Genomic DNA, 21,837 nt, shown 5'->3' with positions numbered 1-21,837 from the left:
CTCCACAGAAGAAAGAAACAGTATCATTTTAGTATCAAATGCATTTATTTCTCTCCTTTTTCTTTTAATTTCAGTGTAAGCTCCTGTGGTTATGTCTCGCAAAGTTGAAGCATTAATTACTGGTTAATTAAGCTTGGAATTAGTAGAAGAATATGAGGAGATATTGTTATTAGAAAAAGGAATAGAATAATACGCAGAGTTGAAACTGCGTGCCTGTGTAACTGTGTTAGAGAGGAGGCAGGTGATAGGGACAACTCTTGAACATATATATATTTATATATAAAGAATTTTATTTTTTCTACAAGACAAAAGAGGGGTGGGGTCCACGTGAGCCAGCAACCACACGATGTACCCGTCGTTTCCCGCCACGTGGGGGGGCCAGCCGGGATGTCAGATCCTGGAGAATCCAACGCTAGATCGCCTCTCAGCACCTTCTGCTAATTGTTGGATTCGTCTCCAAAGAACGTATGCGGCTACGCGCTGCAATGAATGCACCGGGCCGACTTGGCATGAATCCACTGGATTGGAGGGCGAGTTCGTGCAGTGGTTCTGCAGGCGATCCGGCATCCCCCCTCCCGTTTTGACCGGTCAACTACTAGTGGGGATCACGTCTATGAGCACCACCCCGTACGGCACATCCCACCGCAGGCGGCGGTCTTGTCGGGCAGAATCACGCTGCCTGGGGTTTCGCGACGGAGACGGTAACCTGACCGGGAGGTGCAGCGGAATCGTCTTCACCTACCTATTTATTACGACCCTTCTGTAGAATAATTAAAATATTCTCATAAAAAAAAGTCTATCCACAGACTACTTGCTATGTAAATCATTGTCTTAAAAACAATATATTAATTTACTCTTCAAAATAACCATTTATTTTCTGATGTCATTAAACCTCTGTATGTATAAATGTAGTCTCCTAGACCTATTCAATAATAATAAAACTCAATATAATTTGACTTTATAATCAAGCTTTAGTGCAAACCTCTCTCAACTCAAATTTTAGGATCACAAACAAACCAAATCCTAGAAGAGATTAGATTCCTGATGATATAACTAGACATTATGACAGTTAACCCAACCACAATAATCCACAATCCTTGCTCTCAATCTGGGAGTGATGATTATTGCTCATGGGCCATCTTGAGCTTATGCCTTACAACGTTTGTGCTTCATCCTATTTGGAAAATAAAAAATAAAAGAAAAACTCCAACATTTTTGGGGAACTCACCTTTTTTTTTTTTTTAATCTGAAGAGGTAGCGGTGATAATAATTAAAGAGTCCTGGGAAAGCTCAGGGAAATAAAGAGTCCTGAGAAAGCTCAGAGAGCAACAGTTCATAGTCGGAGAGAATGAATCTGAGGACTTTTTCCCATTCTACGTAGCTTTAAGAAATTTGTGGTTGGAGAGAGAAAGATGAGAGATGAGAGATGAGAGAGATACCAAATGCATTTGGTGGGGCTCATGAAAGCCCCATCTAACTAATTGCCTTTGTTTTGGTTGGCTTTTGGGATTAGAACAAGGGAAAGTCTTTTTCCCTCCCCTATCAATGAGGTCCTGACTGATTCACTATAGTTTGGCATAGTTTCCAAATTATTATTATTATCAGGTAAGCGCTAGTGTCACTGAGGTCAAAATAATAATTTATGGAGTAATATATCTTATAAGAGATTCTTATCCTAAAATAATAGAAATCGCTGATCGAAAAGATGATTCTATAAACTTCTTTTTGTGAGAACAATTTATGTTTGCATGATAAAAACTATGGTAGTTTAACAAATAGTTTATAAACTATAATAGAACTGTAATAAATTTGGGGAGGAGTAGTAGATCGATGACAAACTCCTGCATTGTTTTTGTCGTAATCGAATTATCTACGGTACAGAGTAGCTGAAGGGATGGCAATTTTTAAAGAGAGTGAAGTTTGATCACTATTCACAAATAAGAGAGTTTCTGATAGTGGGATGAGTTGCTTTACTTGTTTCTACTCAGGTCCATATGCACCAGAGGATTGTGAATTGTGTTAATATAAGATGTCACATATTTGGCATATGAAAAATCTTGAAGTGATGTGCTTATGTAAAAATCTGTGAGTTCTTGATGTAGTACAACTAGTTTGCAACATATCATAGCTAATGGATTCTTGATCAATAAGGAGAAATAGGGAGAGGAGAAATGGAAGAAAGTAAGATCACTTTGCTTGGATGAAGAGGAAGACAGCAATAGGATTTTAATGGAGAGAAATCAAGCAATAAGAAGGTTATAGTTTTCCTCTTTTCTTCTCCCTCTCTCTCTCTCTCTCTCTCTCTCTCTCTCTCTCTCTGTGTGTTCTTTTCTTTTTGTTGCTTAGTTTGTTTTACTTTATCTCATTCATGAAGAGTCCATCAGACTTGCCAATATAATGAGTTCTATAAACCAGATTGCAATTATGATGCATACATTCCAACTGAGACAATATTTTGATCAAAATCAGAAGTAGATTACAGATGCTAGTGTAATAAGCCAATGGTAAACTAAAAGATAGCACCATAGACGTATATAGATGGGAGGCTGAAGATTACTCAGTTGCTGCAAAAATAGTTTACTAGCATATCTCACTACCATTTATAAACAGAAATATTCGTTCAAACGAAACAACTTACGAGCTAATGCTCCCTCGACAGGGATTGAAGAAACTAAGTAATTTGAGTGTTCAACCTCAAATGTAGGAAAGCAGCTTGAAGTAGATTACGATATAGACCGAAAGAGAAACTACGGCGCACACATGCTGCCAGAACAAGAGTGCAGAGGCTTCCTTGACAGCATAACCCCTCAAACTGGCAATTGCTCCCAATAGAATAGCACTTGGAGTTGTGTATTGCAACAAAAGCACAAATCGATACATCTGATCTCCCTGAACAAGAAAATTTAGTTTATCTGCCAGAGCTACTACCCCAATTCCGACAAATGGGAGGATCAAAAGCCTTGTCACAGTGATCCCAATTGTCGTTCTGATACCAAGAGATGAATCATTAGGGCCTTCTGCAAGCATTCCTCCAAGAATTAGCATTACTAAGGGAACCACAGCCCCTGCTAAGATTTCCAAACTGTCTGTGAAGAAAGAGAGTGGTGCATCACTTCCAAACACAAAATCTCTAAATACAGGAACCGTTCCTACAATGAGCGCCAATAAAGATGCAATTGTTGGTGGCTGAAGAATGTGCTGGATTGGAGTCTTTTCGGCGACAACTCTAATCCTCCTAACGACCTTTGGCTCGGCCAAACACCTAATAGACTTTGGACTAGAAATCCCTGCACTTGCCTCTCCCTCCTCAGTAAAATCAAGGTCTGGAAAAGTGTTCTGCGAAGATCCTGAAATGCTTGCAAAGACTCTGGCAATAAAGGGAACCTTAGAATGTTCTGTTTCCTTATCCATCATCCCAGGCCATTCAGCCTCATGAAGCAAAGGTCTACTGATATTACTGATTGGTTCCTCTTCTACTTCATTCCCATCTGCAACAATCTCATAATATTCCATCGGTGGCTCCATCATGTGGTAAACCAAGGTGTAAACAAGAATTACAGCAACCCACTGCGCAAAAGAGACATAAGCAATGCCTGTCCTATGGCAATCGGGGCCAAACGGATTATCTGAGCTATGGCAAACCGATCCAACTATAGCAAACGGGAGGTTACCGGTGTTGCCAAATCCAGTCATGATCACGGTAAACCGGAAGAATTGCGGTGGCGGGCGGCAAACAATTGCGACGATGTATCCAAGAGTACAACCTATTGCCGTGCTAATGAGCACATTGACGGGCACAAACCACCAAAGCAAGACATCATTCAAGGTCACTGATTCGCCTAGATGGACAAAGATGAGGCAGGGCAAGAAGAGGGCAAAGACGAGCTTGCTGAGAAGCTTGAAGGTGGCTCTCGGCACGATTTGGGTTTTTGGGTGGGCAAGTATCAGGCCTATCACTGTGAGGCACAAGAGCTTCATAAGAGGCACCACAGCCGACAGCCAGTCGCCATTCCTATCATTCACAGTTTGATGATCCATGTGGGACGAGGCTAACAAACAGTTCTTCCTAAAAAATGGGACAATTCGGGAGTTGGGTCTTCAAGACTTCTCAAATCTATGGAACCAATGAAGGCCTGCTGATGCAAATATCACAATAAATCTTTAAAGAACTATAATACACAGATGGGCAGTGGAGATTTCTCTAAAGGCGAGATCTTTCGTGCGGAAATAACAAATCTACAACTTGGGCATCGCATAAATTGCAGAATAATCGCGAGAACTGCAAGAAATCCAAAGAAACGTTGACGAGAAAGCTAGAAGGGTTGCTCACCAAAGTATGATAACCATCACTAGATGAAGACGATTCCAGCGAGCAGGAAATATCTACACGAAGAGTGTTTCAAATTCATACTTTGCTTCTCGTGAGGTGATGGATTTGATCTTTATCCTCGCGAAGGTTCTCACCACGGTCGAGTTTGGGTTCGGGTGAGTTGGTCTTATACGCACCGGAGTTAGTACTCATCCGACTCGCTATTCTCGGACGGAGCTAAATCTTTCGCCACGGTCGTCCGTGCAGGATCGGACGGCTCTGGTAGATCCAAGAAAACGATAAATGAAACGATCGATATTTTGTCACGATGTCAGGTTGATTGTCTCGCGGACAAGAGTACGATCTTATATATATGAAAATGATTACTGTATTCTAGCTATTAGATTAAAATTTAACGGTTAGATTGTTAGTTCCATAAGTTTATTAGTTTAATCCTAGCAAATTAAACTGAGTTATGAACCAGCTCGACGTAGCTCGTCAAGCCAAACGAGCTGAACTCGAGCTGACACAAGTTAACATTTTAGCTCATCCTCTTCAGCAGCTGGGCATATTCGAGTTCGTTAAATTTTATTCTGAATCGAACACAAACGAGACCCATATACGCCTTCTACCGATAGAATATAGATCCGATCAGTGGACTGCAGTGCTCCGCCTTCTATGTCCAAGTTATAGTATGCTATGCATGCAAAGTGGTTTCAAACTACCAAATTCAACGTCACTAGTTTTTAGTAGAATAACAGAGTAATATATAGAATGATAGTAGGCATTAGTTAAATTTTAAGCAGCTAATATTGGTAATTAAGTCATCCTAATCAAAATCATTTATAAGGGACACCCAAGCAATTCTGAACCACAGCCCATATATGCCTAATTGCGTGGCCCATATCCGGCCTACTGTGTAGTGTAGATATTGACCGTACATCATGAAGCACGTGAGTCGGTGGATGTATGCACGTGACTGGCTTATTGGCCTTGTGGCCTGCCTTTAAATCACCATGTTTCATTAAAGAAAAGAAAGGAAAAGGACAGCCTCATGCCTCCTTAATTAATGCCAAACTCCTGCATTTGATACGCCCACCGTGACATAAAGGTGGTGGAAGAAAAAGTTGCATCTCAAAGTGGATCTAGAGGCGCCTCTAAAGTCTAAAGTAAAGCATGGGTAATAAAATAGCAAAAGGAAACAAGTTATGGGGGCTCTCTTAAAATAATAATAATAATAATAATAATAATATATTTTTTTAATTATTCAAGAGTCTGAATATTAAATTTCGATACAAAATTATTTAAGTATTATTAAGTTTTGAGCCGACGTACATAGTTATTAAATCTAAACTTAAAGTTATTATACCGTCGAGCTATTACTTTTAACTGTCGTGTTGCTGTTCCTCTATGTTAATACATTGTTGAATCATTAAACTGAGCTAAGTCGAACTATCTAGCTAAACCACCAATACTTAAATAATTTGCTCACAATAAATTGCTTGAAAGTGAACTTAAACTTATGAATTCCTCACTCACAAGTGGATATATTTTCTAGAGGTGGGCTATAATATTCTATTTTTATTAGGCTAGGAAACGGATTAGGAATCCTACCAAACTAGATATACTTAAACTTATTTACTCGAATATTTCACCATATATCAAATCTCTTTACTTGAGATAGAAGACGTGCATAATTTAAAATTATATCAACTACTAGTCTACTAGTCTAAAGCAAGAGTAGTGTTTTTGAGTTTTGATATAAGTAAGAGAGTTAATTTATAAATAATTCTTGATGCACCAACCAACCACTGACTTAATATTATTGTCGTAAATCTGTTGAAATGATTTAGTTTAAAATAAATCATTAAATAATTTTTTTAATCTTTAAGATAAGAGACGCTAATAAATTGCGTAAATAATACTTATTTGAGATCTACCATTAGTAATAATTCATCCAACGCAAGCTCTCCGACACCATGACCGCCGTACGATTTTCATCAGACCGCTTTAATCTGGCAACTAACCAACGCCTGACACGTGTGAAAATACTTTTCTTGGGCACCAAAGCTGCTGTTCACAATGTGATCACCTCCTTTCCCGAATCCCCACAAATTTTTTGTTCTAAGAAAAACCCCTACTTTACCTTTTTATTTACCGACCCAGCCACGATGCATCCGAATCCATCTTAATCACCATCGTGGCACTGTCAATGTAATACCGGTAATGGCAGAATCGCAAATATATACATATATAGGGGTAATTTCGTTCTATATATCGGAATCCGTTTAACTGCAAAAGATCGGCTAGGCCCCGCTCTCATGTGCGTCAATTCGTAAACGCACCGGGCGTGTCAGACCCAAAATAGGACTATTAAAGAGCGAGAATAGGCCCCACGCAGAAACCCCGATAACACGTGTCAGGGAAGCTTGACACGTCAAGTTGCTGCTCCATGTGAGACCCAGGTATGTACTCGATTCCGTGACCTCACTCCCGCCGTTAAAGAGCTTCAACTCCCCTAGTCCTTTCCCCGCCTCCTCCACCTCCTCCTCCTCCTCCTCCTCCTCCTCCTCCTTCCATCTCTTTCTCTTACGATTTCTAAACCCTAGAAGAAGGAAACCCTCCTGATGTAAATCTTAAAGCGGCGGTTCTCGTATTGAGATCGTGCGATGGAGACCCGCGGCACCACTGGCGGTGGCGTCGGCATCCGCGTCCGCGTCGGCAGGGGTGGAGTTATCTCCGTCTTCTTCTTCTTCCTCTTCTTAACGTCCCAGTTTGTGATCTCTGAGTCGGGAAGAGATGAGATCACGGAGAAGGGCATCGTACCAGGTCGGTGATCCGATCTCGCTTCTTTTAAGCTGTTCTTGATCTAAAAGGTTTATCCTTTCATTTGTTTCGCTGTTAGTAAAAAGATTATTTTTTGATGGGTTATTATGATTGGGAGCTCCGGGCGAAGGTTTCGTTTCTTGAAGCTGTTCTTGCTGTAATAGATTTATCTTTTCTTCATTTTACTATGAGCAGAAGTAATATATATTGGTGTTTATTCTATAGAGGAGGGGAATTTGGAGCCATGGACGAAGGGTCTGTTAAAGTTGGCGCCGGTGGCGTCGGGACCGGTTGCGATGGCTCCGGATGCAAAATTTCCACTGGTATTGGCGGAGAAGAGGACGAGGAGGCCAGATATACTGAACAGTTTCAAGATTTATAAAGGGGGCTGGGACATCACGAACAAACACTACTGGGCGGTATGTTGATCTAAATTCGCTTGTATTTCATTTGTGTATCTTTGTGTCCTGTATTTCTAGATGTCCATAAGCTAGATATATGTTTGGCTATGTTTATGCTTCAATCAAATGAAATTGGCATGAATTCTTTGACCAGTATGTCTTGGATAAGTTGAACTGGTAGTCTACTTTTTGATACAGTTTTTTGCAACTTACAAAATGAGAGATGTTTTGGAGAGAAGAGACTGACTATGGAGGTGACGGCATGTAGACTAGGTTTTGGAGATGAGACTAGATAAAGTATACATGTAGCATCTGGACAGCTTTAAATCCATCGTGGCTGGATCTTGAAATTCTGATCTTACCTGCTCAATATTTAGTCATCTGATATAAGGTAGGAAGGTCGGGTTGCATTTCTGTTGTATTTGTTCATAAAAATATATGCCCCTTTTTCTTGCCTATGGTCACACAATTTTCAAAACTGTCTAGGATTTGAGCTGGTCTTGATCGATAAAAGATTACAAATAAATCCATGCCTGTAGTAAGTTTGGGGACCACTTGAATCATATTCTGGTTTAATAGAATCTGTCTTGTTTGCTGTAATTTAATACGGCTCAAACTTTTACATTTCTTTATTCTTTAGAGGTGATTAGTCCGTTTATGCGAACTATTTTTGTTAAAAGAAACTTTCTCTGTTGCAAGCTTGTAAAACAGAAAGGATGAACATTTTCATGATGACTATTGCAAGTCATTAGTTATATTGCCAAAGAATATAAATACTAATCAGTTAAATTGCACATCTTGCAAAGTGTATCAGTGTAGAACTGTATTAGCTTAAATAGCATTTTTAATTGAAATGCTTGCCGCTCATTAATCATTACCTTGTGTGCTAATGAAGTGTGCTCATATTAAGTGGTTTTGACTTATATTTTGCTCTCAAGTATTAATTAGTGTTCCTGCAGTCTGTTGCATTTACAGGAGCTGCTGGAGTCATTCTCTCTGCACTATGGATCATTATCTTCGGCATTTCCTTAGGTGCACATTTCTGCTGTAGATGGAGAATGGGCAAAGAGAAAGGTTCAAATCGCATAGGACATGTTAGTCTAGTGTTGCTGCTGATCTTCACATGTGCTGCATCGTAAGGCACAGAAACTCTAAATGGAGACCTTTACTTTGAAGTATCTATGGATGGCAATTAGTGTCAAATGATGTTCTTGTAACAAACTTTTACTGCCAACCACTTATAAGTGGAGCCTGCTAGTTTTTATGTTAATCAGTGTTCGATTAGCCCAATATTTATACTAAATGAATCTATCTTCTACCAGCCTTCGTTAGTTGGGTAGGGGCTGCTTTGTAGTCTCTGACATTGGGTTATGTGTTTATTGATTAGATGTTCCTTTTGTAATTGTTAATGTTCCCATGTCCTTCACTGGATTACATGTTGTGGAGCTCCAATCTTATATAAATTGACATTAAATGGCATCCATGATTTTTTTATTGGTTAAGATTCTTAGAAATGCTTTGCTGATGGTCTGTTCACTTTTACTTTGCAAATCATTGAAACCTTTCCAGTATATTACTTTCACTTTTGCTTGTTTTGCTTTTGTATATTTGGTTCTTTTGTGTATTAGTGTTATCAATAAAAGAGCTGCCACATATTGTTACCTTTAAGGCACTCTTGCTCACAATTCTTTTGCCCCTATTTCTGATTCCTCCAGGACTGGATGCATTCTTCTTTCAATTGGGCAGGGTGAATTCCATCATGAAGCATTGGGTACCTTAGATTACGTTGTCAACCAATCAGATTTCACAGTACAGATTCTGAGGAATGTAACAAATTTCTTGTACTTTGCAAAGACAATAAATGTGGACACAGTTCATCTTCCATCAGATATTCAGGATCAAGTTGACAAGTTAAGCGGAGACTTGGGTATTGCAGCTAGTGCCTTATCGGAGAAAACAAGTGAAAATTCTAGAAGAATTAATCAAGCTATTAGTGACGTGTATGTTTCTACAGACTGTCAATTTTGTTCTTGGCTTGTTCTAATATGACTATGCTTACAAGATTCTGACTTTTCACCAATGCTAGGCGGTGCACATTGATTGCGGTAGCCTCATTAATGCTTGTGCTGGCTATATTTGGTTTTTGTAAGTTCTCTGTTTTACTACCTGTAAATTGTTTCCTTTCAATGCATGCGTAATAATACTTATATCTGTCTAGATTAAGTTTTTTCCGGACTCACTATTCTTTTTTATTTTATGCAGTAATGTCAATACTTGGGATTAAACATGCAGTTTACATGTAAGTTGAGGATCCAAACCTCTTCATAGGATTTAGTTTTCCTGCATTAATGGTGCACATTTTTTTCTTCAAATTGTTGAACGTTCTTCGGGAAACAACTTTTCAGCTTTGTCATTAGTGGTTGGCTACTCGTGGCAGTTACCTTCATTCTTTTTGGGGCTTTTGTTATTATTGAAAGGTATGAACCTTAAACCATTATATTATTTTTTCAATTATATTTAGTAGTTAGGCGCTTTTGTGTCAATATGTATGTAAACTGATTTATTTGTGGGACTGTGTTTTCACTTTCTTTTTGAGATTTCCCATTCTCCCTGTCTGCTTAAAACACTATCCATGAAGTCATACATAAAAAATTTAGCTTATTCTGGGGTGGGCATTTGGGAGATTCCATTTTGTGACTTAAATGTTATTTTGAGTAGAATGGAACCAATCTTTTACTGGTTACGACTTGTGAGTTCTGTCAATTTGTTGCTTTCTTTGTATCTTTTTGTACACTCTGTTGGTACTTGGCTCAACATCTGATTAGGGTAGTTGAATTTTTCTGTTTTTATGCTGAGTTTGCTTTGAGCCCAGGATGAACAAATTGCATATTACCTGATCATAACAACATATAATTTCAATCAGTTGTAGAGATTCTTATAATAGGAAGTTTGTGCATTAATAGTGATTTGAGTATGTTATGTTTATTTTTCACTAGAAAATTCCAATGTTGTTTGTTTATTCTTTTGGAATATCTATGTTGCAACTCTTTTGTTTCTCAAAACCCTCAAATAGAAATAAGACCTTTTGAGTTCTGTTGCAACTTACAACTCATAGGACACATGTTTAGTGTGAATTTGAACTGTTTTTCTTTTTTTTTTGTACATTTCATTAATATGAGGATTTAATATACTGTAAAACATGATATTATATATTGACAGGACAAGCGATGAATTTTTCAAAAATTTGCATCCCTTCATTTTTCCTGCTAAACATATAATCAAAGATCTTCGAGTATTGTCATGCTATGATACTGAAATTTCATGAAATAGTAAGCTATCAAGATTATAAAACAAGGTATATTTTGTCCCAAAAGTTATTCTTTTCATATTTAATGTCTATACTCTGTAATTCCCTCTTAGGATTCCTACAGTTGTAGTTCCAACATCATATTGTCTTAATTTTTCAACTTGTTATGTTATCTGATTCTTTTTTTCTATACCCTCTCTTTTGCCGTAAGGATTTCAATCCACTGACTGCACACAACACTCTCAGAAGCTAATACCGAACATGGCTTTTAAATGATATCTGGCAGACCTGTTCTTCTTTATTTACTGTTATTATACATTGACTTTTCTTTTATCTTGTTCAAAGTTTGAACCTGGATTAGAAGCTTCAGAAACTTTTCATGGCAACAATTAAAAAATTTGCTTGACTTGTGAGTTATGACTTTTGTTGAATTGATGTACTGTCGATGCAAAATTGGCGATACATGATTATAATGGACACACAAGCATTTAATCGTGTTATTAAGACATAAGCATGGTTTTGTCTTTGTTTAGAGTACTTTAAGTTCGTCTGGAGCACCATGACCATAAATGCAACCACAAGAATAAATTTATGTTTGATGCATTTATGTGAGAATGCTTATCTTCAACTTCTAAGTAAGAATAATTCGGATACTTTTGGTCTGTCAGTGCTGCGACAGATACTTGTAAGGCCATGAATGAATGGGTACGATACCCTCAGGCAGAGACAGCCCTCAGCAGCATCCTTCCGTGTGTCAATGAGCATACAACTAACCGGACTCTGTACCAAAGCAAAGAAGTGATTCGCCAGCTTGTAAATGTAGTCAACACAGCAATATCTTCCATAGCAAATGACGACACTGCATATCATTACAATCAGTCTGGGCCTCCACTTCCTTATCTCTGCTCTCCTTATGATGCCGAGCTACATGATCAGCAGTGCAGACCTCAAGAGGTGTCAATTGCCAATGCATCACTGGTACGCAACCAATTCCCTCTATGAGATCACTGATGATTCTCATGTTGATTATATGTTTTTCTTAGCAAAGGAAATTTATGAAATTCTGTGTAGATACGGGATCTCATTAGGAACTTAATACAGAAATGTGATTTTACACTTAACAATTGAATTGTGATTGCTAGTTGAGGTAAAACCAATAAATATAGTTTGATTAATCTTTAGAGTTGAATACCTAGTTCTAGTGCAAGCATTTTATTTTGTTTCAACTCAGGGAAAAGTAAAATTTTGAGATGTATCAAAAATGTAGTAATTGAAATGTTTATTGCCCAGGTCTTCTGCATTATCATTGTCCTTGTATTTTCCTCGAGTTGTCTGGTCAATTTATTGATTTTTTTTTGCTTTGGGACTTGCTAAGCAAAGAATTGGCGCTTTAGAGCGATATGAATTGGAATAATGCAAGTGTACTAGACCTCTCTGTTTTTTTAATGCTCAGATCTACAATTTTTCGTGGCATTTAGCTCTTCAGTTATTGAAAATTTGAAACTCAATTCAATGATATATGTGTATTAAAAAAATATCCAAGCTACTCTGCTTCATTTCTTTGTGATGGGAGGAAGCCTTGCCTCAGATGATATAAGGTTCAGGCAAAACGACCAACGTCTTCACTAGTCGTGGTAAAGCTGCATACAGTGTGCCCTTCCAGTCTCTCCACTGAGCATCGTATACTGCAATACTGCTTGATTTGTAATGTTGTTTGCTGCGATATTATTGTTCCGGATAAATCTCCCTTGGTTATTATTGTTGTTTCATGATCATCTATTAACATAATCTATTCTTATTTCTCTTTTAATTTTCAATAATTATAGGTATGGCAGAATTATACATGCACGGTTTCCAACTCAGTTTCATGCATTAGTGTTGGAAGGATCACCCCTGAGATTTACCATCAGCTGGTGGTTGCTGTCAATGTGAGCTATGCCCTCTACCACTACACTCCATTACTACTCAACCTTCAGGATTGCAAGTTTGTCCGAGATACTTTTGACACCATCACCACTCGATATTGCCCCCATCTTGAGCGTGATCTACGGGTGGTCTGTGCTGGGTTGGCCCTGATTGCCATCGGGGTCTTGCTCTGCCATGTCGTGTGGATCTTCTATGCAAACCGCCCCCAAAGGGAGGATGTGTTTGCTCAACCGTCAGGAGCGAAGATTGCTTCAGCATCAACTTTTCCATGAGAAGAGGCAAAAATAGTCTCGTCCTTATACAAATATACGTAGCAAATACATGATATGTAGATTTTCTCTGCCAGTAGAGAATTCCCTAAAATGGGGCAAAGCACCATATAGGTTACATTTTCTCAGTAATTTGCAGTTGCTGCACCTGTCGGAATATTGCAGGCTTTGGCCTAATCCAAGTAATGAGCTATTGATATGAATCCTTTCTTGTCGTGTCATCCTTTCTCATCTTGGAAAGAGTACACAAATTAGCCCCTGTTGTTGCAATTTGCGATTATTCTTTTTCTGGTTTCATTCTAATTGTAGAGATACTTGTGAGTAGCAATCATTTAGAAATGCTCCCTATTGAATCGGCTCCACTAATTCTACTTAGTCGCAAACTATCTCTGTTAATAAAAATGTAACTACTAGTTAGTTGTACAGATTGCAAACCAAAGGGACTACTCTAATAATTTTTCTTTTTTGTATGTTTACCTATATACTAAGTCTTTGTCTACATTGCGAACTATGAATTGTAACATAATGCACAAGCTCGGATGAATCTGAAACATGTTTGTCATGTTGGATCTCAGGCCACAGTCATTCACTCTATGTTCTGGTCCTTAATCTAGTCTTCTTATCATGATCTGCTACTCTTTTTCACTTGCACACAAAGCTTTCTTCTTGAAGGGACCACCCTTGATGGTCGTACTGGCTTTCATTTGCTTTGATGGATCCTAGGATGGGTCACCTCAAACTGGCTTCACCTATGTGGACTCATTGATGCTGCTCCTGGATCTTTGCCATGCATAGTATTGTTCTTCAGCATGTGATGCATGGACCATTGTGGATGTGTATGGCAGACAAAAGCAAAGTTCCAGTGGATTTACTACAGAACCTGGAATGATACCAAAAGTACCTCCCTTGTATCTCAATCAAAAGGTACATGTTTGCATGCAGGTCAAACAATTTTGTGTAGTTTTTGTTTTATATCAGATAAATGCTGTGTATATATGTTCATACTCCCCCATCATTGTATCAGTAATGGCAGGTAAGATACAATGTGAGACTGCATGAATGTTATGTCTTTCATGAGATCGATGACGGTTGTGATCGTCGTCTATGTTGATCATGATGATGCTGGGACTGCGTCCAAGTCTTCGACGGCACACCACCGCCACCGCCACCGCCACCGTGGACTGCAAGGAAGGTTACACATCATCATCATGCTGTTTGTTTTCCTTTGTATTCATTCATCTCTAATACCTTAGTGCTACATCCAAGCAATCAGTCAAAAGAGCAATTGGTAGTTCTAAGCTCACCAAGTACACTACAATTCCACTACATAAATAGCCTGAGAAGAATAATTAGTTCGGCAGTATAGATGAGTATATTAATAACCACTAACATTGGAGTAAGAAGGAAGGTTAAAAGGGGGATTGTAGACTAGTGTGGTCCTCTTTTACTTAGCCAAATATAAAAGATGTGAAAGTACTATAAAGTGAGTTAAGAGTTGCTTGTGGTTGGGGCCAAAAACATTATTGTTGGCTAGGATTAACTATCCAATGGAAGAGTTGATCCATTCCAATTTGGGTAGCTTAGAAAGTAATGAATGGAGAAATGGCTGGTTGTTAGCTATGAGTGAAAACATAAGATTGGCATACCATATTCTATTGAGTTGTGGTTTATTTAATCTTGACAAGTGGGTTTGGCATCAAGGAAAAGATTAAAAATGTCATGTTTATGTATGGCATGAAGTAATTTGGTATAAGTTGCTTTTCAATGATTTGTGTCACCAAATCCAACTTGATCAAAATGGTGGAATAATTGCCTTTGTAGGAAGGAATTAGTTAACAGTAATCAACTGTAATCAACTCCTCCATATATATATATGTATATATAGGCCTTAAAAATTAAGTTCTATAATGTTCAAGTCCACATCACTGTTATCTTAAGACTTACCTCATATTGGCTTTTAACTTCCTGCCAAAAAGAATACAAGACATATCACTAGGCATCCTCATGTCATGACTTCAAGATGTAACATGTTAGGCATAAAGGGCTTTTATTCATGAAGTGTTTCTGCATGTGAAATTCCCAAACTGCCCTTTTTAAAAAAATGCTCTTACTATCTAAATTCTTTTGAGGGCATCAGTGGAATATCATAGCAATTTTGAGAATAAGAATTCTCTCGTGTTTCCTACCTAAAGCATATCATCCAATAAGAGATGATGATGTTTCAATGGGATGTGATATCTCCTCATCTCTCAACTGCAACATAGGAAAGCAACTCTTTGTGATATTATATAAGTCCCTTGAACTCCTCAAACATGACACATATTAACAGGTCATCTATCAAAGATGTTTCAGGTAGTTCAACAACAGACAAGGCCTCCTGTATTAGGGGTAGAGTACACTAAAATTGCCACTCGAAGTTGGGTCAACTTTGGCATTCTCCCACTGTTATTTGATCTAAAAGTGCAGGAAAATTTATCAAAATAATATTGTTTTTATTATAGTTCACAGCTTATCATATATTTAACATCTTAAGTTACTTTCAATGGTATCAAAGTTATTTTTGCATGTTTAATTAATTTAACTAATATATATATATATATATATATATATATATATATGGGCATTGACTATCAAGAGAAATGCAGGGAATAATGAAATTTGATATGATAAAAGTATGAACTATAAGGTATATTTGATGAATTATATTTCCTAGATACTTTTCACTAGGTTTTTGTTTTGTTGGTTGAAAAATCCACAATTTAGTTGGTGTATTTGGTTTAGATTCCCAACTATTGGCTCATATTAGATGATACTAAGTGAGAAAGGTGAGGAATTAGACCAACCTAAACAAAAGCATGTAGAGATAATTAGACAAAGAGAGCAACCTGTGACCAAAGTTTAGCATTTTCCAACCAAACCAAACTTTTACCTAGATTTTAAATGAAAGCCTCATATTTTTTCCTCACTTGGGTCATCTTCATTGACCCTCATAACTTTCCTCTAAGGAAGTTGGTCACTCCACAGTAAGGGAGTTGGTTGGAGAATGGACAACATTATACAATCTCTAGACTCACCAAACCCTAGATTTTGAGAGTTAATTTCTTTTTCCAAATGATCCTTTTCATAGTTCTTTTGACTGTGGATAGCAACTTTGGTGTTCATAAATGAAAACACTACATAAGAACATTAGTATTGATTAATAAGGCAAGCACCATTAATCTTAGTTCTCATAAGTAAAATTTCCACATGATTTCTGTAATCTTTGTACAGAAAAGAAAAACTACTTTGCCAGGGGCCGAATCATAAAAACAGAAAATAAGGGGGGTTCAAATAGAAATTTCCCTAATCAACCTTTAATTGAAACACATAATACTAATTATCCTCGTGGTAATAATGACGGCCACGGAGTGGCGTGCGTGGGCGTTAACGGCCAGAACGGTGGGAAAAAAAATGTGGCGTGGAGCCGTGGAGATCGTGGCAAACGTGCGCCTGCCGTTAACTATAACTCTCTCTCTCTCTCTAGTTCTCTCTCTATAGAGAGAGAGAAAACTTTATACCCATAGCCAGGGGCGTTACGGGAATGAAGTTCATTGTTTAAAGTGATCTTTGTAGAAGATCCCATGCTCACAGGTATGGGAATGGCGGATGATAAATTGGGAACTCTTATTTGAGTGTATTATGGGAATAGGAAAAGAGAGGAAGAGAGTGAGGAGGGGTATTTTGAGAAATGGAGGAGAATTTATATAGGTGGAGTGTAAGTGTTGCATTTAAATTTGGGACTTTGGGTTGGGTTTGTTTGTAAGTTGTAACATCCCTTGCCACTCTATCTCTTGCTTCTTCCTTAAACCCCATCTTCTTCTTCTCTTCTCTTCTCTTCTCTTCTCTTTCTCCTCTCTTTTTCTTCACTTCGACATATCCAAACCCCACCTTGTAAGTATCCTCTTCCGGCTCCTTGCGGTGCACAGTTACCTCTGCTTCATTCGTTGGTTTTCCTTGCTGCTACTCTTGAGAAAGGGAGGGGAGAAAAAGGGCTTCGAGGAACAATTAGAAAGCTGCCACCTTTACCATTTGGTTAGTCCTCTTTCGTCTTTGGGAGTATTGGGTTCTTCATCTTTTGGCGGGTTCTGCTTCCTTTCTTGGTATTCTCTTAGTTTTAGCTATCTTTTGGGCCCTTTCCTCTTTTCTCGGTCTCTTTTTGATACAGGGCTTTATTGGGTCTTCTTCCTTTCCCTTGTTTTCCCACTTTTGAGTTATGAATTGATGCTGAGTTGTGAATTCTCCTGTATGTTTATGGTTGGTTGGATTACGGATTTTGAGTTTAGTTGCTCTTCCACACCTGCTTTGGATCCAAAGCTATTTTGTTTCCATTAGATTTGCTCTTTTGGTTTGGGACTACACTTTGATTACTATAGTTGTTTAGTATAATCTTGTTGCGTGTTTTCTCTCTTCTTCTTCTAAAGGTGGCTTCTCCCTTGTAGCTCTATATGTTTTGCTATTTGCACATTCTTCTTCTACTTCTATTAATAGTCTTCTTTTTCTTTGTTTTGATCATTACTTTTTTCCGTTTCTTTTTTACCTCTTGCAGATTAATTGCCTGTTATTGCTGGTAAAAGGTAACTTCTTTGTTTGAGCGATGGGCTATTCTACTCTTCTCAAATTTTGTCTTTATTCCATATACCCATGAATTTTCTACTGATCCTGTAGTTCTGTATTATGTGATTATGAAGGAATGGGAGACCATCTTGCTTTGCTGGTGGATCGCTTGCTCACTGAATCGACACTGGAAGCTGCAATTGGAAACAGAGAACATACCCAAATTAGGCACGTGTTGCCCTCATCTGAGATCTATGTTAGTGAATCCTTTCTGAGTAGAAATACTGAGGATGGGTGCTCTGCCCAGAAGTTGGTCGAGTGCCGAATCTGCCAAGATGAAGACTTTGACACCAACATGGAGATCCCCTGTTCATGCTGTGGCAGTTTAAAGGTAGACAACTTGGTTATGATCGATGGCACTTATGTAGTTACCGATTTTGTGTGGTTGGATTAGTGGGTGTTATGGAGGCTTTAGTAGAGTTGCCTTTTATAGTATGTTTCCTTCTTGCATTTTCTTCTTGATATTCTCAAGCATTTTCTTGTGCCAGCATGATGTTCTTCACATTCATGCCTAAAAGAACGAGTAATTTATACAAAACTATATTGCTTTGCTATGTTGGAGGAAACATTTGAATTGATATACATATGCCTGAGACTTATTATGTAAATGAATTAATATTGGGAAAGTGATGGACAATAATGATGTATATCATAATCAATTTTGTTTGTAGAACTTGTATTCTCTATTCTGCTTGCTTTTAGATGCTCTCTGTATCAAGCATAAAGCATTTGAGGAAGAAGATTCCGGTATGTCAATTTGTTTGATTTCTTGAAGAAAAGTTTTAGGTTCTCTGTGTGTTACAATTGGTTCCTTTATCCATCGGCCTAAAATCAGGTCGAAACTAACAAATTAGTAAAAATATCCTCTTTGCCTGAAGATTTGATTATTTAATCTAAGTCATGCTTCATTTAAAAGGTTTGATGTCTCATGGAAGCTAAGTTATCACCAAGTTTGTGAGATATTGGATTAAAAAAACTTTACCTAGTTTTTTTCCAAAAAAATTGTAGTGTAATTGTAATAAAGTAAACGGCTTATTTACCATTGCAAAGAGCATTTCACTGGAGATTGTGGTTTGAAAATCACTGCTGAATTGTCTTACTTTCTACAAATTTGTTTTTTTTTGAACTTCCGTAACTCAAACCTATTTGAACTCATCAAAGATTTAGACTGTTCTTTCATGTTCATCTCTCTTTAGTAGTTTTCCCTAAAGTTATGATATGTAAACTTTATACTTTTAACTTTTAAGATGCTTTGATAGTTGCCTTCCCTTGTTTCAATACCATTTCTATAACTTTTACTCTTATCGGATGCCAAAAGATGATTTGCAAAAGTTACATTTATCTATTTCAAAATTATATTCTCTCTGTAACCATATACTCTGGAATGGAATTGCCCAACTTGGATGGAGACCTTATCACTTGGCAACTGCTTTTTTGTGTATACTTGTAGTACGCTCACAGAAAATGTGTGCAGCGGTGGTGTAATGAGAAGGGTGATACTACCTGCGAAATATGTCTACAGGTGAAGCTCTGTCTTTTCAGCAATATTTTGTTTTTGTCATGTCATGCATCTTGCATGTGTAATATAGTAAGGCATGCATATTTAAGAGAAAGTTGCATTATGGGACAAATTGTCAATTGTCAAACATAAGCTAGTTGCATATCAGTTGCGACAGTCACCTTCTGTGAAACTAGATAAGATGGGCTCCTTATGTATAAGATAAACACATGATGGGTTTTCTCTCTCATGCATGTTTGTTGGTATAGAAGTACTGTGCTCTTTCCTTTTTTAGATATAAATGAATGTACTGATGTTAACTTTAATCATTTCTTTGTTTGATCTAGCAATTCAAGCCAGGTTATACAGCTCCTCAACAGTTGTTTCACTATGGTAGTGTCCCGATGAACTTCAGGTAATCTCTTGAATGTTGATATAAAGATACACATATGGTCCAGCACATAGTTAAATATCAAAGCTCTGAGTATGCGTAGGTACTAGATGAATTTCTTTAGTTCTCCATAAGCATTGCTAGTGTACTTTTTATGGTCTGTTTCAGGGGAAGTTGGGAGATCTCTAGAAGGGATCTTCATGATTCGCAGATCATAACAATGGTTCCATCTGAACGTGGACTCATAGGAGGTTCTGACTATGATGACTATTCCTCTCTGAGAACGAGAAGCTCAATTGGTTGTCGGTCTGTTGCCATTATTGTAAGTTTCTTGTGATTAAAAAGTGAAATAATTCGAACTTTCTTATTGATCTTGTGCTAGTCTAATATAGAACTGTCCTTTTTGTCTTTGCCCAGTTCATGGTTCTTTTGGTTCTTCGCCACATTCTTCCTCTCATAATTAGTGGAGCAGAGCAGTATTCTTTCACCCTATTTTCAGTAATCCTCTGATACATATACAAACCTTGATAAAATTACTCATAAGAATGATTTAATTATTTACTTGTGCATTTCTATAATTTAAAAGCTCCTGGTGCTGAGGACTGCTGGAGTAATCTTCCCTATTGTAGTTATGGTGCGAGCAGTAGCCACTTTTCATCGTCGACGCCGCCAACAGGTAATCCTTCGTTGCTAGAGAACTTATTTGAAAATTTAGTTCACTTCATGCCTTTCATCTTTTCTGCAGACAACCTTTTGAGTCTTGACTTGTTCAACACTGTAGGAAACTCGCGAACTATCATCTGAAACAGAAGTGGAGAACATTCGATCCAACTCCTTGCAGCTGATGCGATCTCAACCGAATCTAGTTCGAGTCAACTAACAAAATATCCTGTCGCTCAGATTGGCGAAAACAAAATAATTCCACCATCAGTTAACATAGTGATGAAAGAGTGGAACCGACGAAATCTGTGCAACTTCCAGAGAGATTACGACTGATAGTTGACATGGATGTCAATCAAGTCCAACACCGGTGTACATAACATGCTATATGATAGATCGACGAATACGGTTTTATGCCACTCACTTTATATGCATGAAGATGAAGTGGTCCTGTACATCTGATCGAAGTGGATGAGAAAAGTGGCACAGGAATATAATTGTAAAAGTTAAATTTAGCACTTAAATTTCACATCCTAAGTATCAAGGGATGAATTCATAATATCAAAAATGTATTCTGCCTTCTGTTACTTGGTATTCTCAAGTTTCATTATGTAGAAGCATTATTAGTAGATTTCTTTGTGCCAAGGACAAAATGTAGGACCTGAAATTCAAGGGATGTGTTTTCGTTGCCTCCGAACAACAAAGAGAGCCCTCCTAGGTTAAACATGTTTTCAACGTCCTGTGCGGTCGAGTGACGTCGTGAGTGAGCATTGTCAGGCACAAATATGGCATCCTCAATCCATGGGAAGTCAACTCCGTGCCAAAGTCTTCTTGGCTCTAGAGCCGCCACTAACTCGAGAGAGGGGTTTCATAAGAGTATCGCCAATGGCCAAGAAAGCCATGGGCTTTTTACTCAGCAGCCATGCATAGTGAATGTGAATAACTTCACCTGCATGCACTCGCATGGCAACCTTGCCATTGAAAATGGCAGACGGGATCTGGAAACGCCGCCTTTCATGTCGCCACGTTGGAGGTAGGTGGCAATCAAGTAGATGATCTTTGGGTGTGAGCCCCCCGGAGACCAATGCCGAAGCAAATAAGGTAAAAAATTATCCACTGTGTCGCACATCAAGGCTTTTATGTGGAAACTGTTTTAGAATCGGGTTCTTACTGGAGCACACCTATATGGGCTGAATTGTGGGCCCAATGACAATTGCGAAATATGGACCAATCTCTTTTACACTTGTAGTTTTGTTCTGGAAGTTTGGGTTTGTTGTGCAGAGATGATCGAGACAATAAGAGGACAAAAGATCTCAGTAGAATCAGATTGGCTGTCCCGAAGGTGGGATTTGGTCCCCCAGACTGACATTTTGATTAAAGCAATTTCCCCAGCCACGATTTGGGGATTTAGAAGGAACGAAATACACTTGGAAGACCCTACGGAGTTAGGACGACTCAAGAATGTAACCCTAAAGGTGAATTTGGAAATGGGTCAAGATAAAGGTTGACGGGTTCTGAAGGAAGGAGACTATCAGGCGGAGCAAGATTCATCATTCGAGATAAAAATTCCCATCTTCTTAAGGCAGTATAAAATCGA

General features: G+C 38.1%; 3 protein-coding genes across 7 annotated transcripts; 2 read left to right on the top strand and 1 right to left on the bottom strand.

Annotated features, from left to right (window-relative positions):
* Positions 1 to 308: 308 nt before the first annotated feature.
* LOC140768881 (protein PIN-LIKES 2) lies at positions 309 to 4,482 on the bottom strand. 3 transcript variants are annotated; one of them, XR_012105813.1, is made up of 2 exons: positions 2,639 to 4,449; positions 309 to 760 (listed from the first exon to the last, which is right to left on the bottom strand). XR_012105813.1 is itself a non-coding variant. In XM_073109331.1 (2 exons), exon 2 carries the CDS (start codon positions 4,036 to 4,038, stop codon positions 2,695 to 2,697), a length of 1,344 nt encoding a protein of 447 aa, XP_072965432.1. In that variant the 5' UTR covers positions 4,039 to 4,133; positions 4,331 to 4,482; the 3' UTR covers positions 2,542 to 2,694. The 3 variants fall into 3 exon arrangements, 2 of the variants coding, with proteins under 2 accessions (XP_072965432.1, XP_072965433.1); XM_073109331.1 differs by lacking the exon at positions 309 to 760 and having other exon boundaries at positions 2,542 to 4,133; positions 4,331 to 4,482; XM_073109332.1 differs by lacking the exon at positions 309 to 760 and having other exon boundaries at positions 2,542 to 4,136; positions 4,331 to 4,468.
* A 2,355-nt stretch (positions 4,483 to 6,837) lies between these two features.
* On the top strand, positions 6,838 to 13,332 carry LOC140769394 (uncharacterized). The gene is made up of 9 exons (XM_073110096.1): positions 6,838 to 7,138; positions 7,361 to 7,554; positions 8,496 to 8,671; positions 9,252 to 9,536; positions 9,623 to 9,681; positions 9,799 to 9,835; positions 9,942 to 10,013; positions 11,512 to 11,821; positions 12,670 to 13,332. The coding sequence occupies exons 1-9, from the start codon at positions 6,979 to 6,981 to the stop codon at positions 13,039 to 13,041; spliced, it is 1,665 nt and encodes a 554-aa protein (XP_072966197.1). The 5' UTR covers positions 6,838 to 6,978; the 3' UTR covers positions 13,042 to 13,332.
* A 3,382-nt stretch (positions 13,333 to 16,714) lies between these two features.
* On the top strand, positions 16,715 to 20,869 carry LOC140769403 (uncharacterized). Of its 3 annotated transcripts, none has more exons than XM_073110117.1 (9): positions 16,715 to 17,177; positions 17,624 to 17,651; positions 17,766 to 18,022; positions 19,142 to 19,213; positions 19,537 to 19,604; positions 19,749 to 19,902; positions 19,998 to 20,078; positions 20,167 to 20,256; positions 20,362 to 20,869. In XM_073110117.1, exons 3-9 carry the CDS (start codon positions 17,768 to 17,770, stop codon positions 20,458 to 20,460), a joined length of 819 nt encoding a protein of 272 aa, XP_072966218.1. In that variant the 5' UTR covers positions 16,715 to 17,177; positions 17,624 to 17,651; positions 17,766 to 17,767; the 3' UTR covers positions 20,461 to 20,869. The 3 variants fall into 3 exon arrangements, with proteins under 3 accessions (XP_072966218.1, XP_072966219.1, XP_072966217.1); XM_073110116.1 differs by having other exon boundaries at positions 16,717 to 17,109; XM_073110118.1 differs by lacking the exon at positions 17,624 to 17,651 and having other exon boundaries at positions 16,715 to 17,109.
* Positions 20,870 to 21,837: the final 968 nt, after the last annotated feature.

Source organism: Typha angustifolia, chromosome 10, assembly GCF_048772165.1.
Source record: "Typha angustifolia cultivar Huaian chromosome 10, ASM4877216v1, whole genome shotgun sequence".
NCBI classification, from domain to species: Eukaryota; Viridiplantae; Streptophyta; class Magnoliopsida; order Poales; family Typhaceae; genus Typha; species Typha angustifolia.
This window is presented reverse-complemented; position numbering and strand designations above follow the sequence as displayed.

Bases quoted from the DNA above. Each gene is read 5' to 3' on its own strand.
- LOC140768881 (XM_073109331.1), bottom strand. From the start codon at position 4,038: ATGGATCATCAAACTGTGAATGATAGGAATGGCGACTGGCTGTCGGCT.
- LOC140769394 (XM_073110096.1), top strand. From the start codon at position 6,979: ATGGAGACCCGCGGCACCACTGGCGGTGGCGTCGGCATCCGCGTCCGC. The intron at 9,836-9,941 runs GTAAGTTGAGGA...ACAACTTTTCAG, and splicing joins ATTAAACATGCAGTTTACAT to CTTTGTCATTAGTGGTTGGC. The intron at 10,014-11,511 runs GTATGAACCTTA...TTGGTCTGTCAG, and splicing joins GCTTTTGTTATTATTGAAAG to TGCTGCGACAGATACTTGTA.
- LOC140769403 (XM_073110118.1), top strand. From the start codon at position 17,768: ATGGGAGACCATCTTGCTTTGCTGGTGGATCGCTTGCTCACTGAATCG. The intron at 18,023-19,141 runs GTAGACAACTTG...GTATACTTGTAG, and splicing joins CATGCTGTGGCAGTTTAAAG to TACGCTCACAGAAAATGTGT. The intron at 20,079-20,166 runs GTAATCCTCTGA...ATAATTTAAAAG, and splicing joins ATTCTTTCACCCTATTTTCA to CTCCTGGTGCTGAGGACTGC.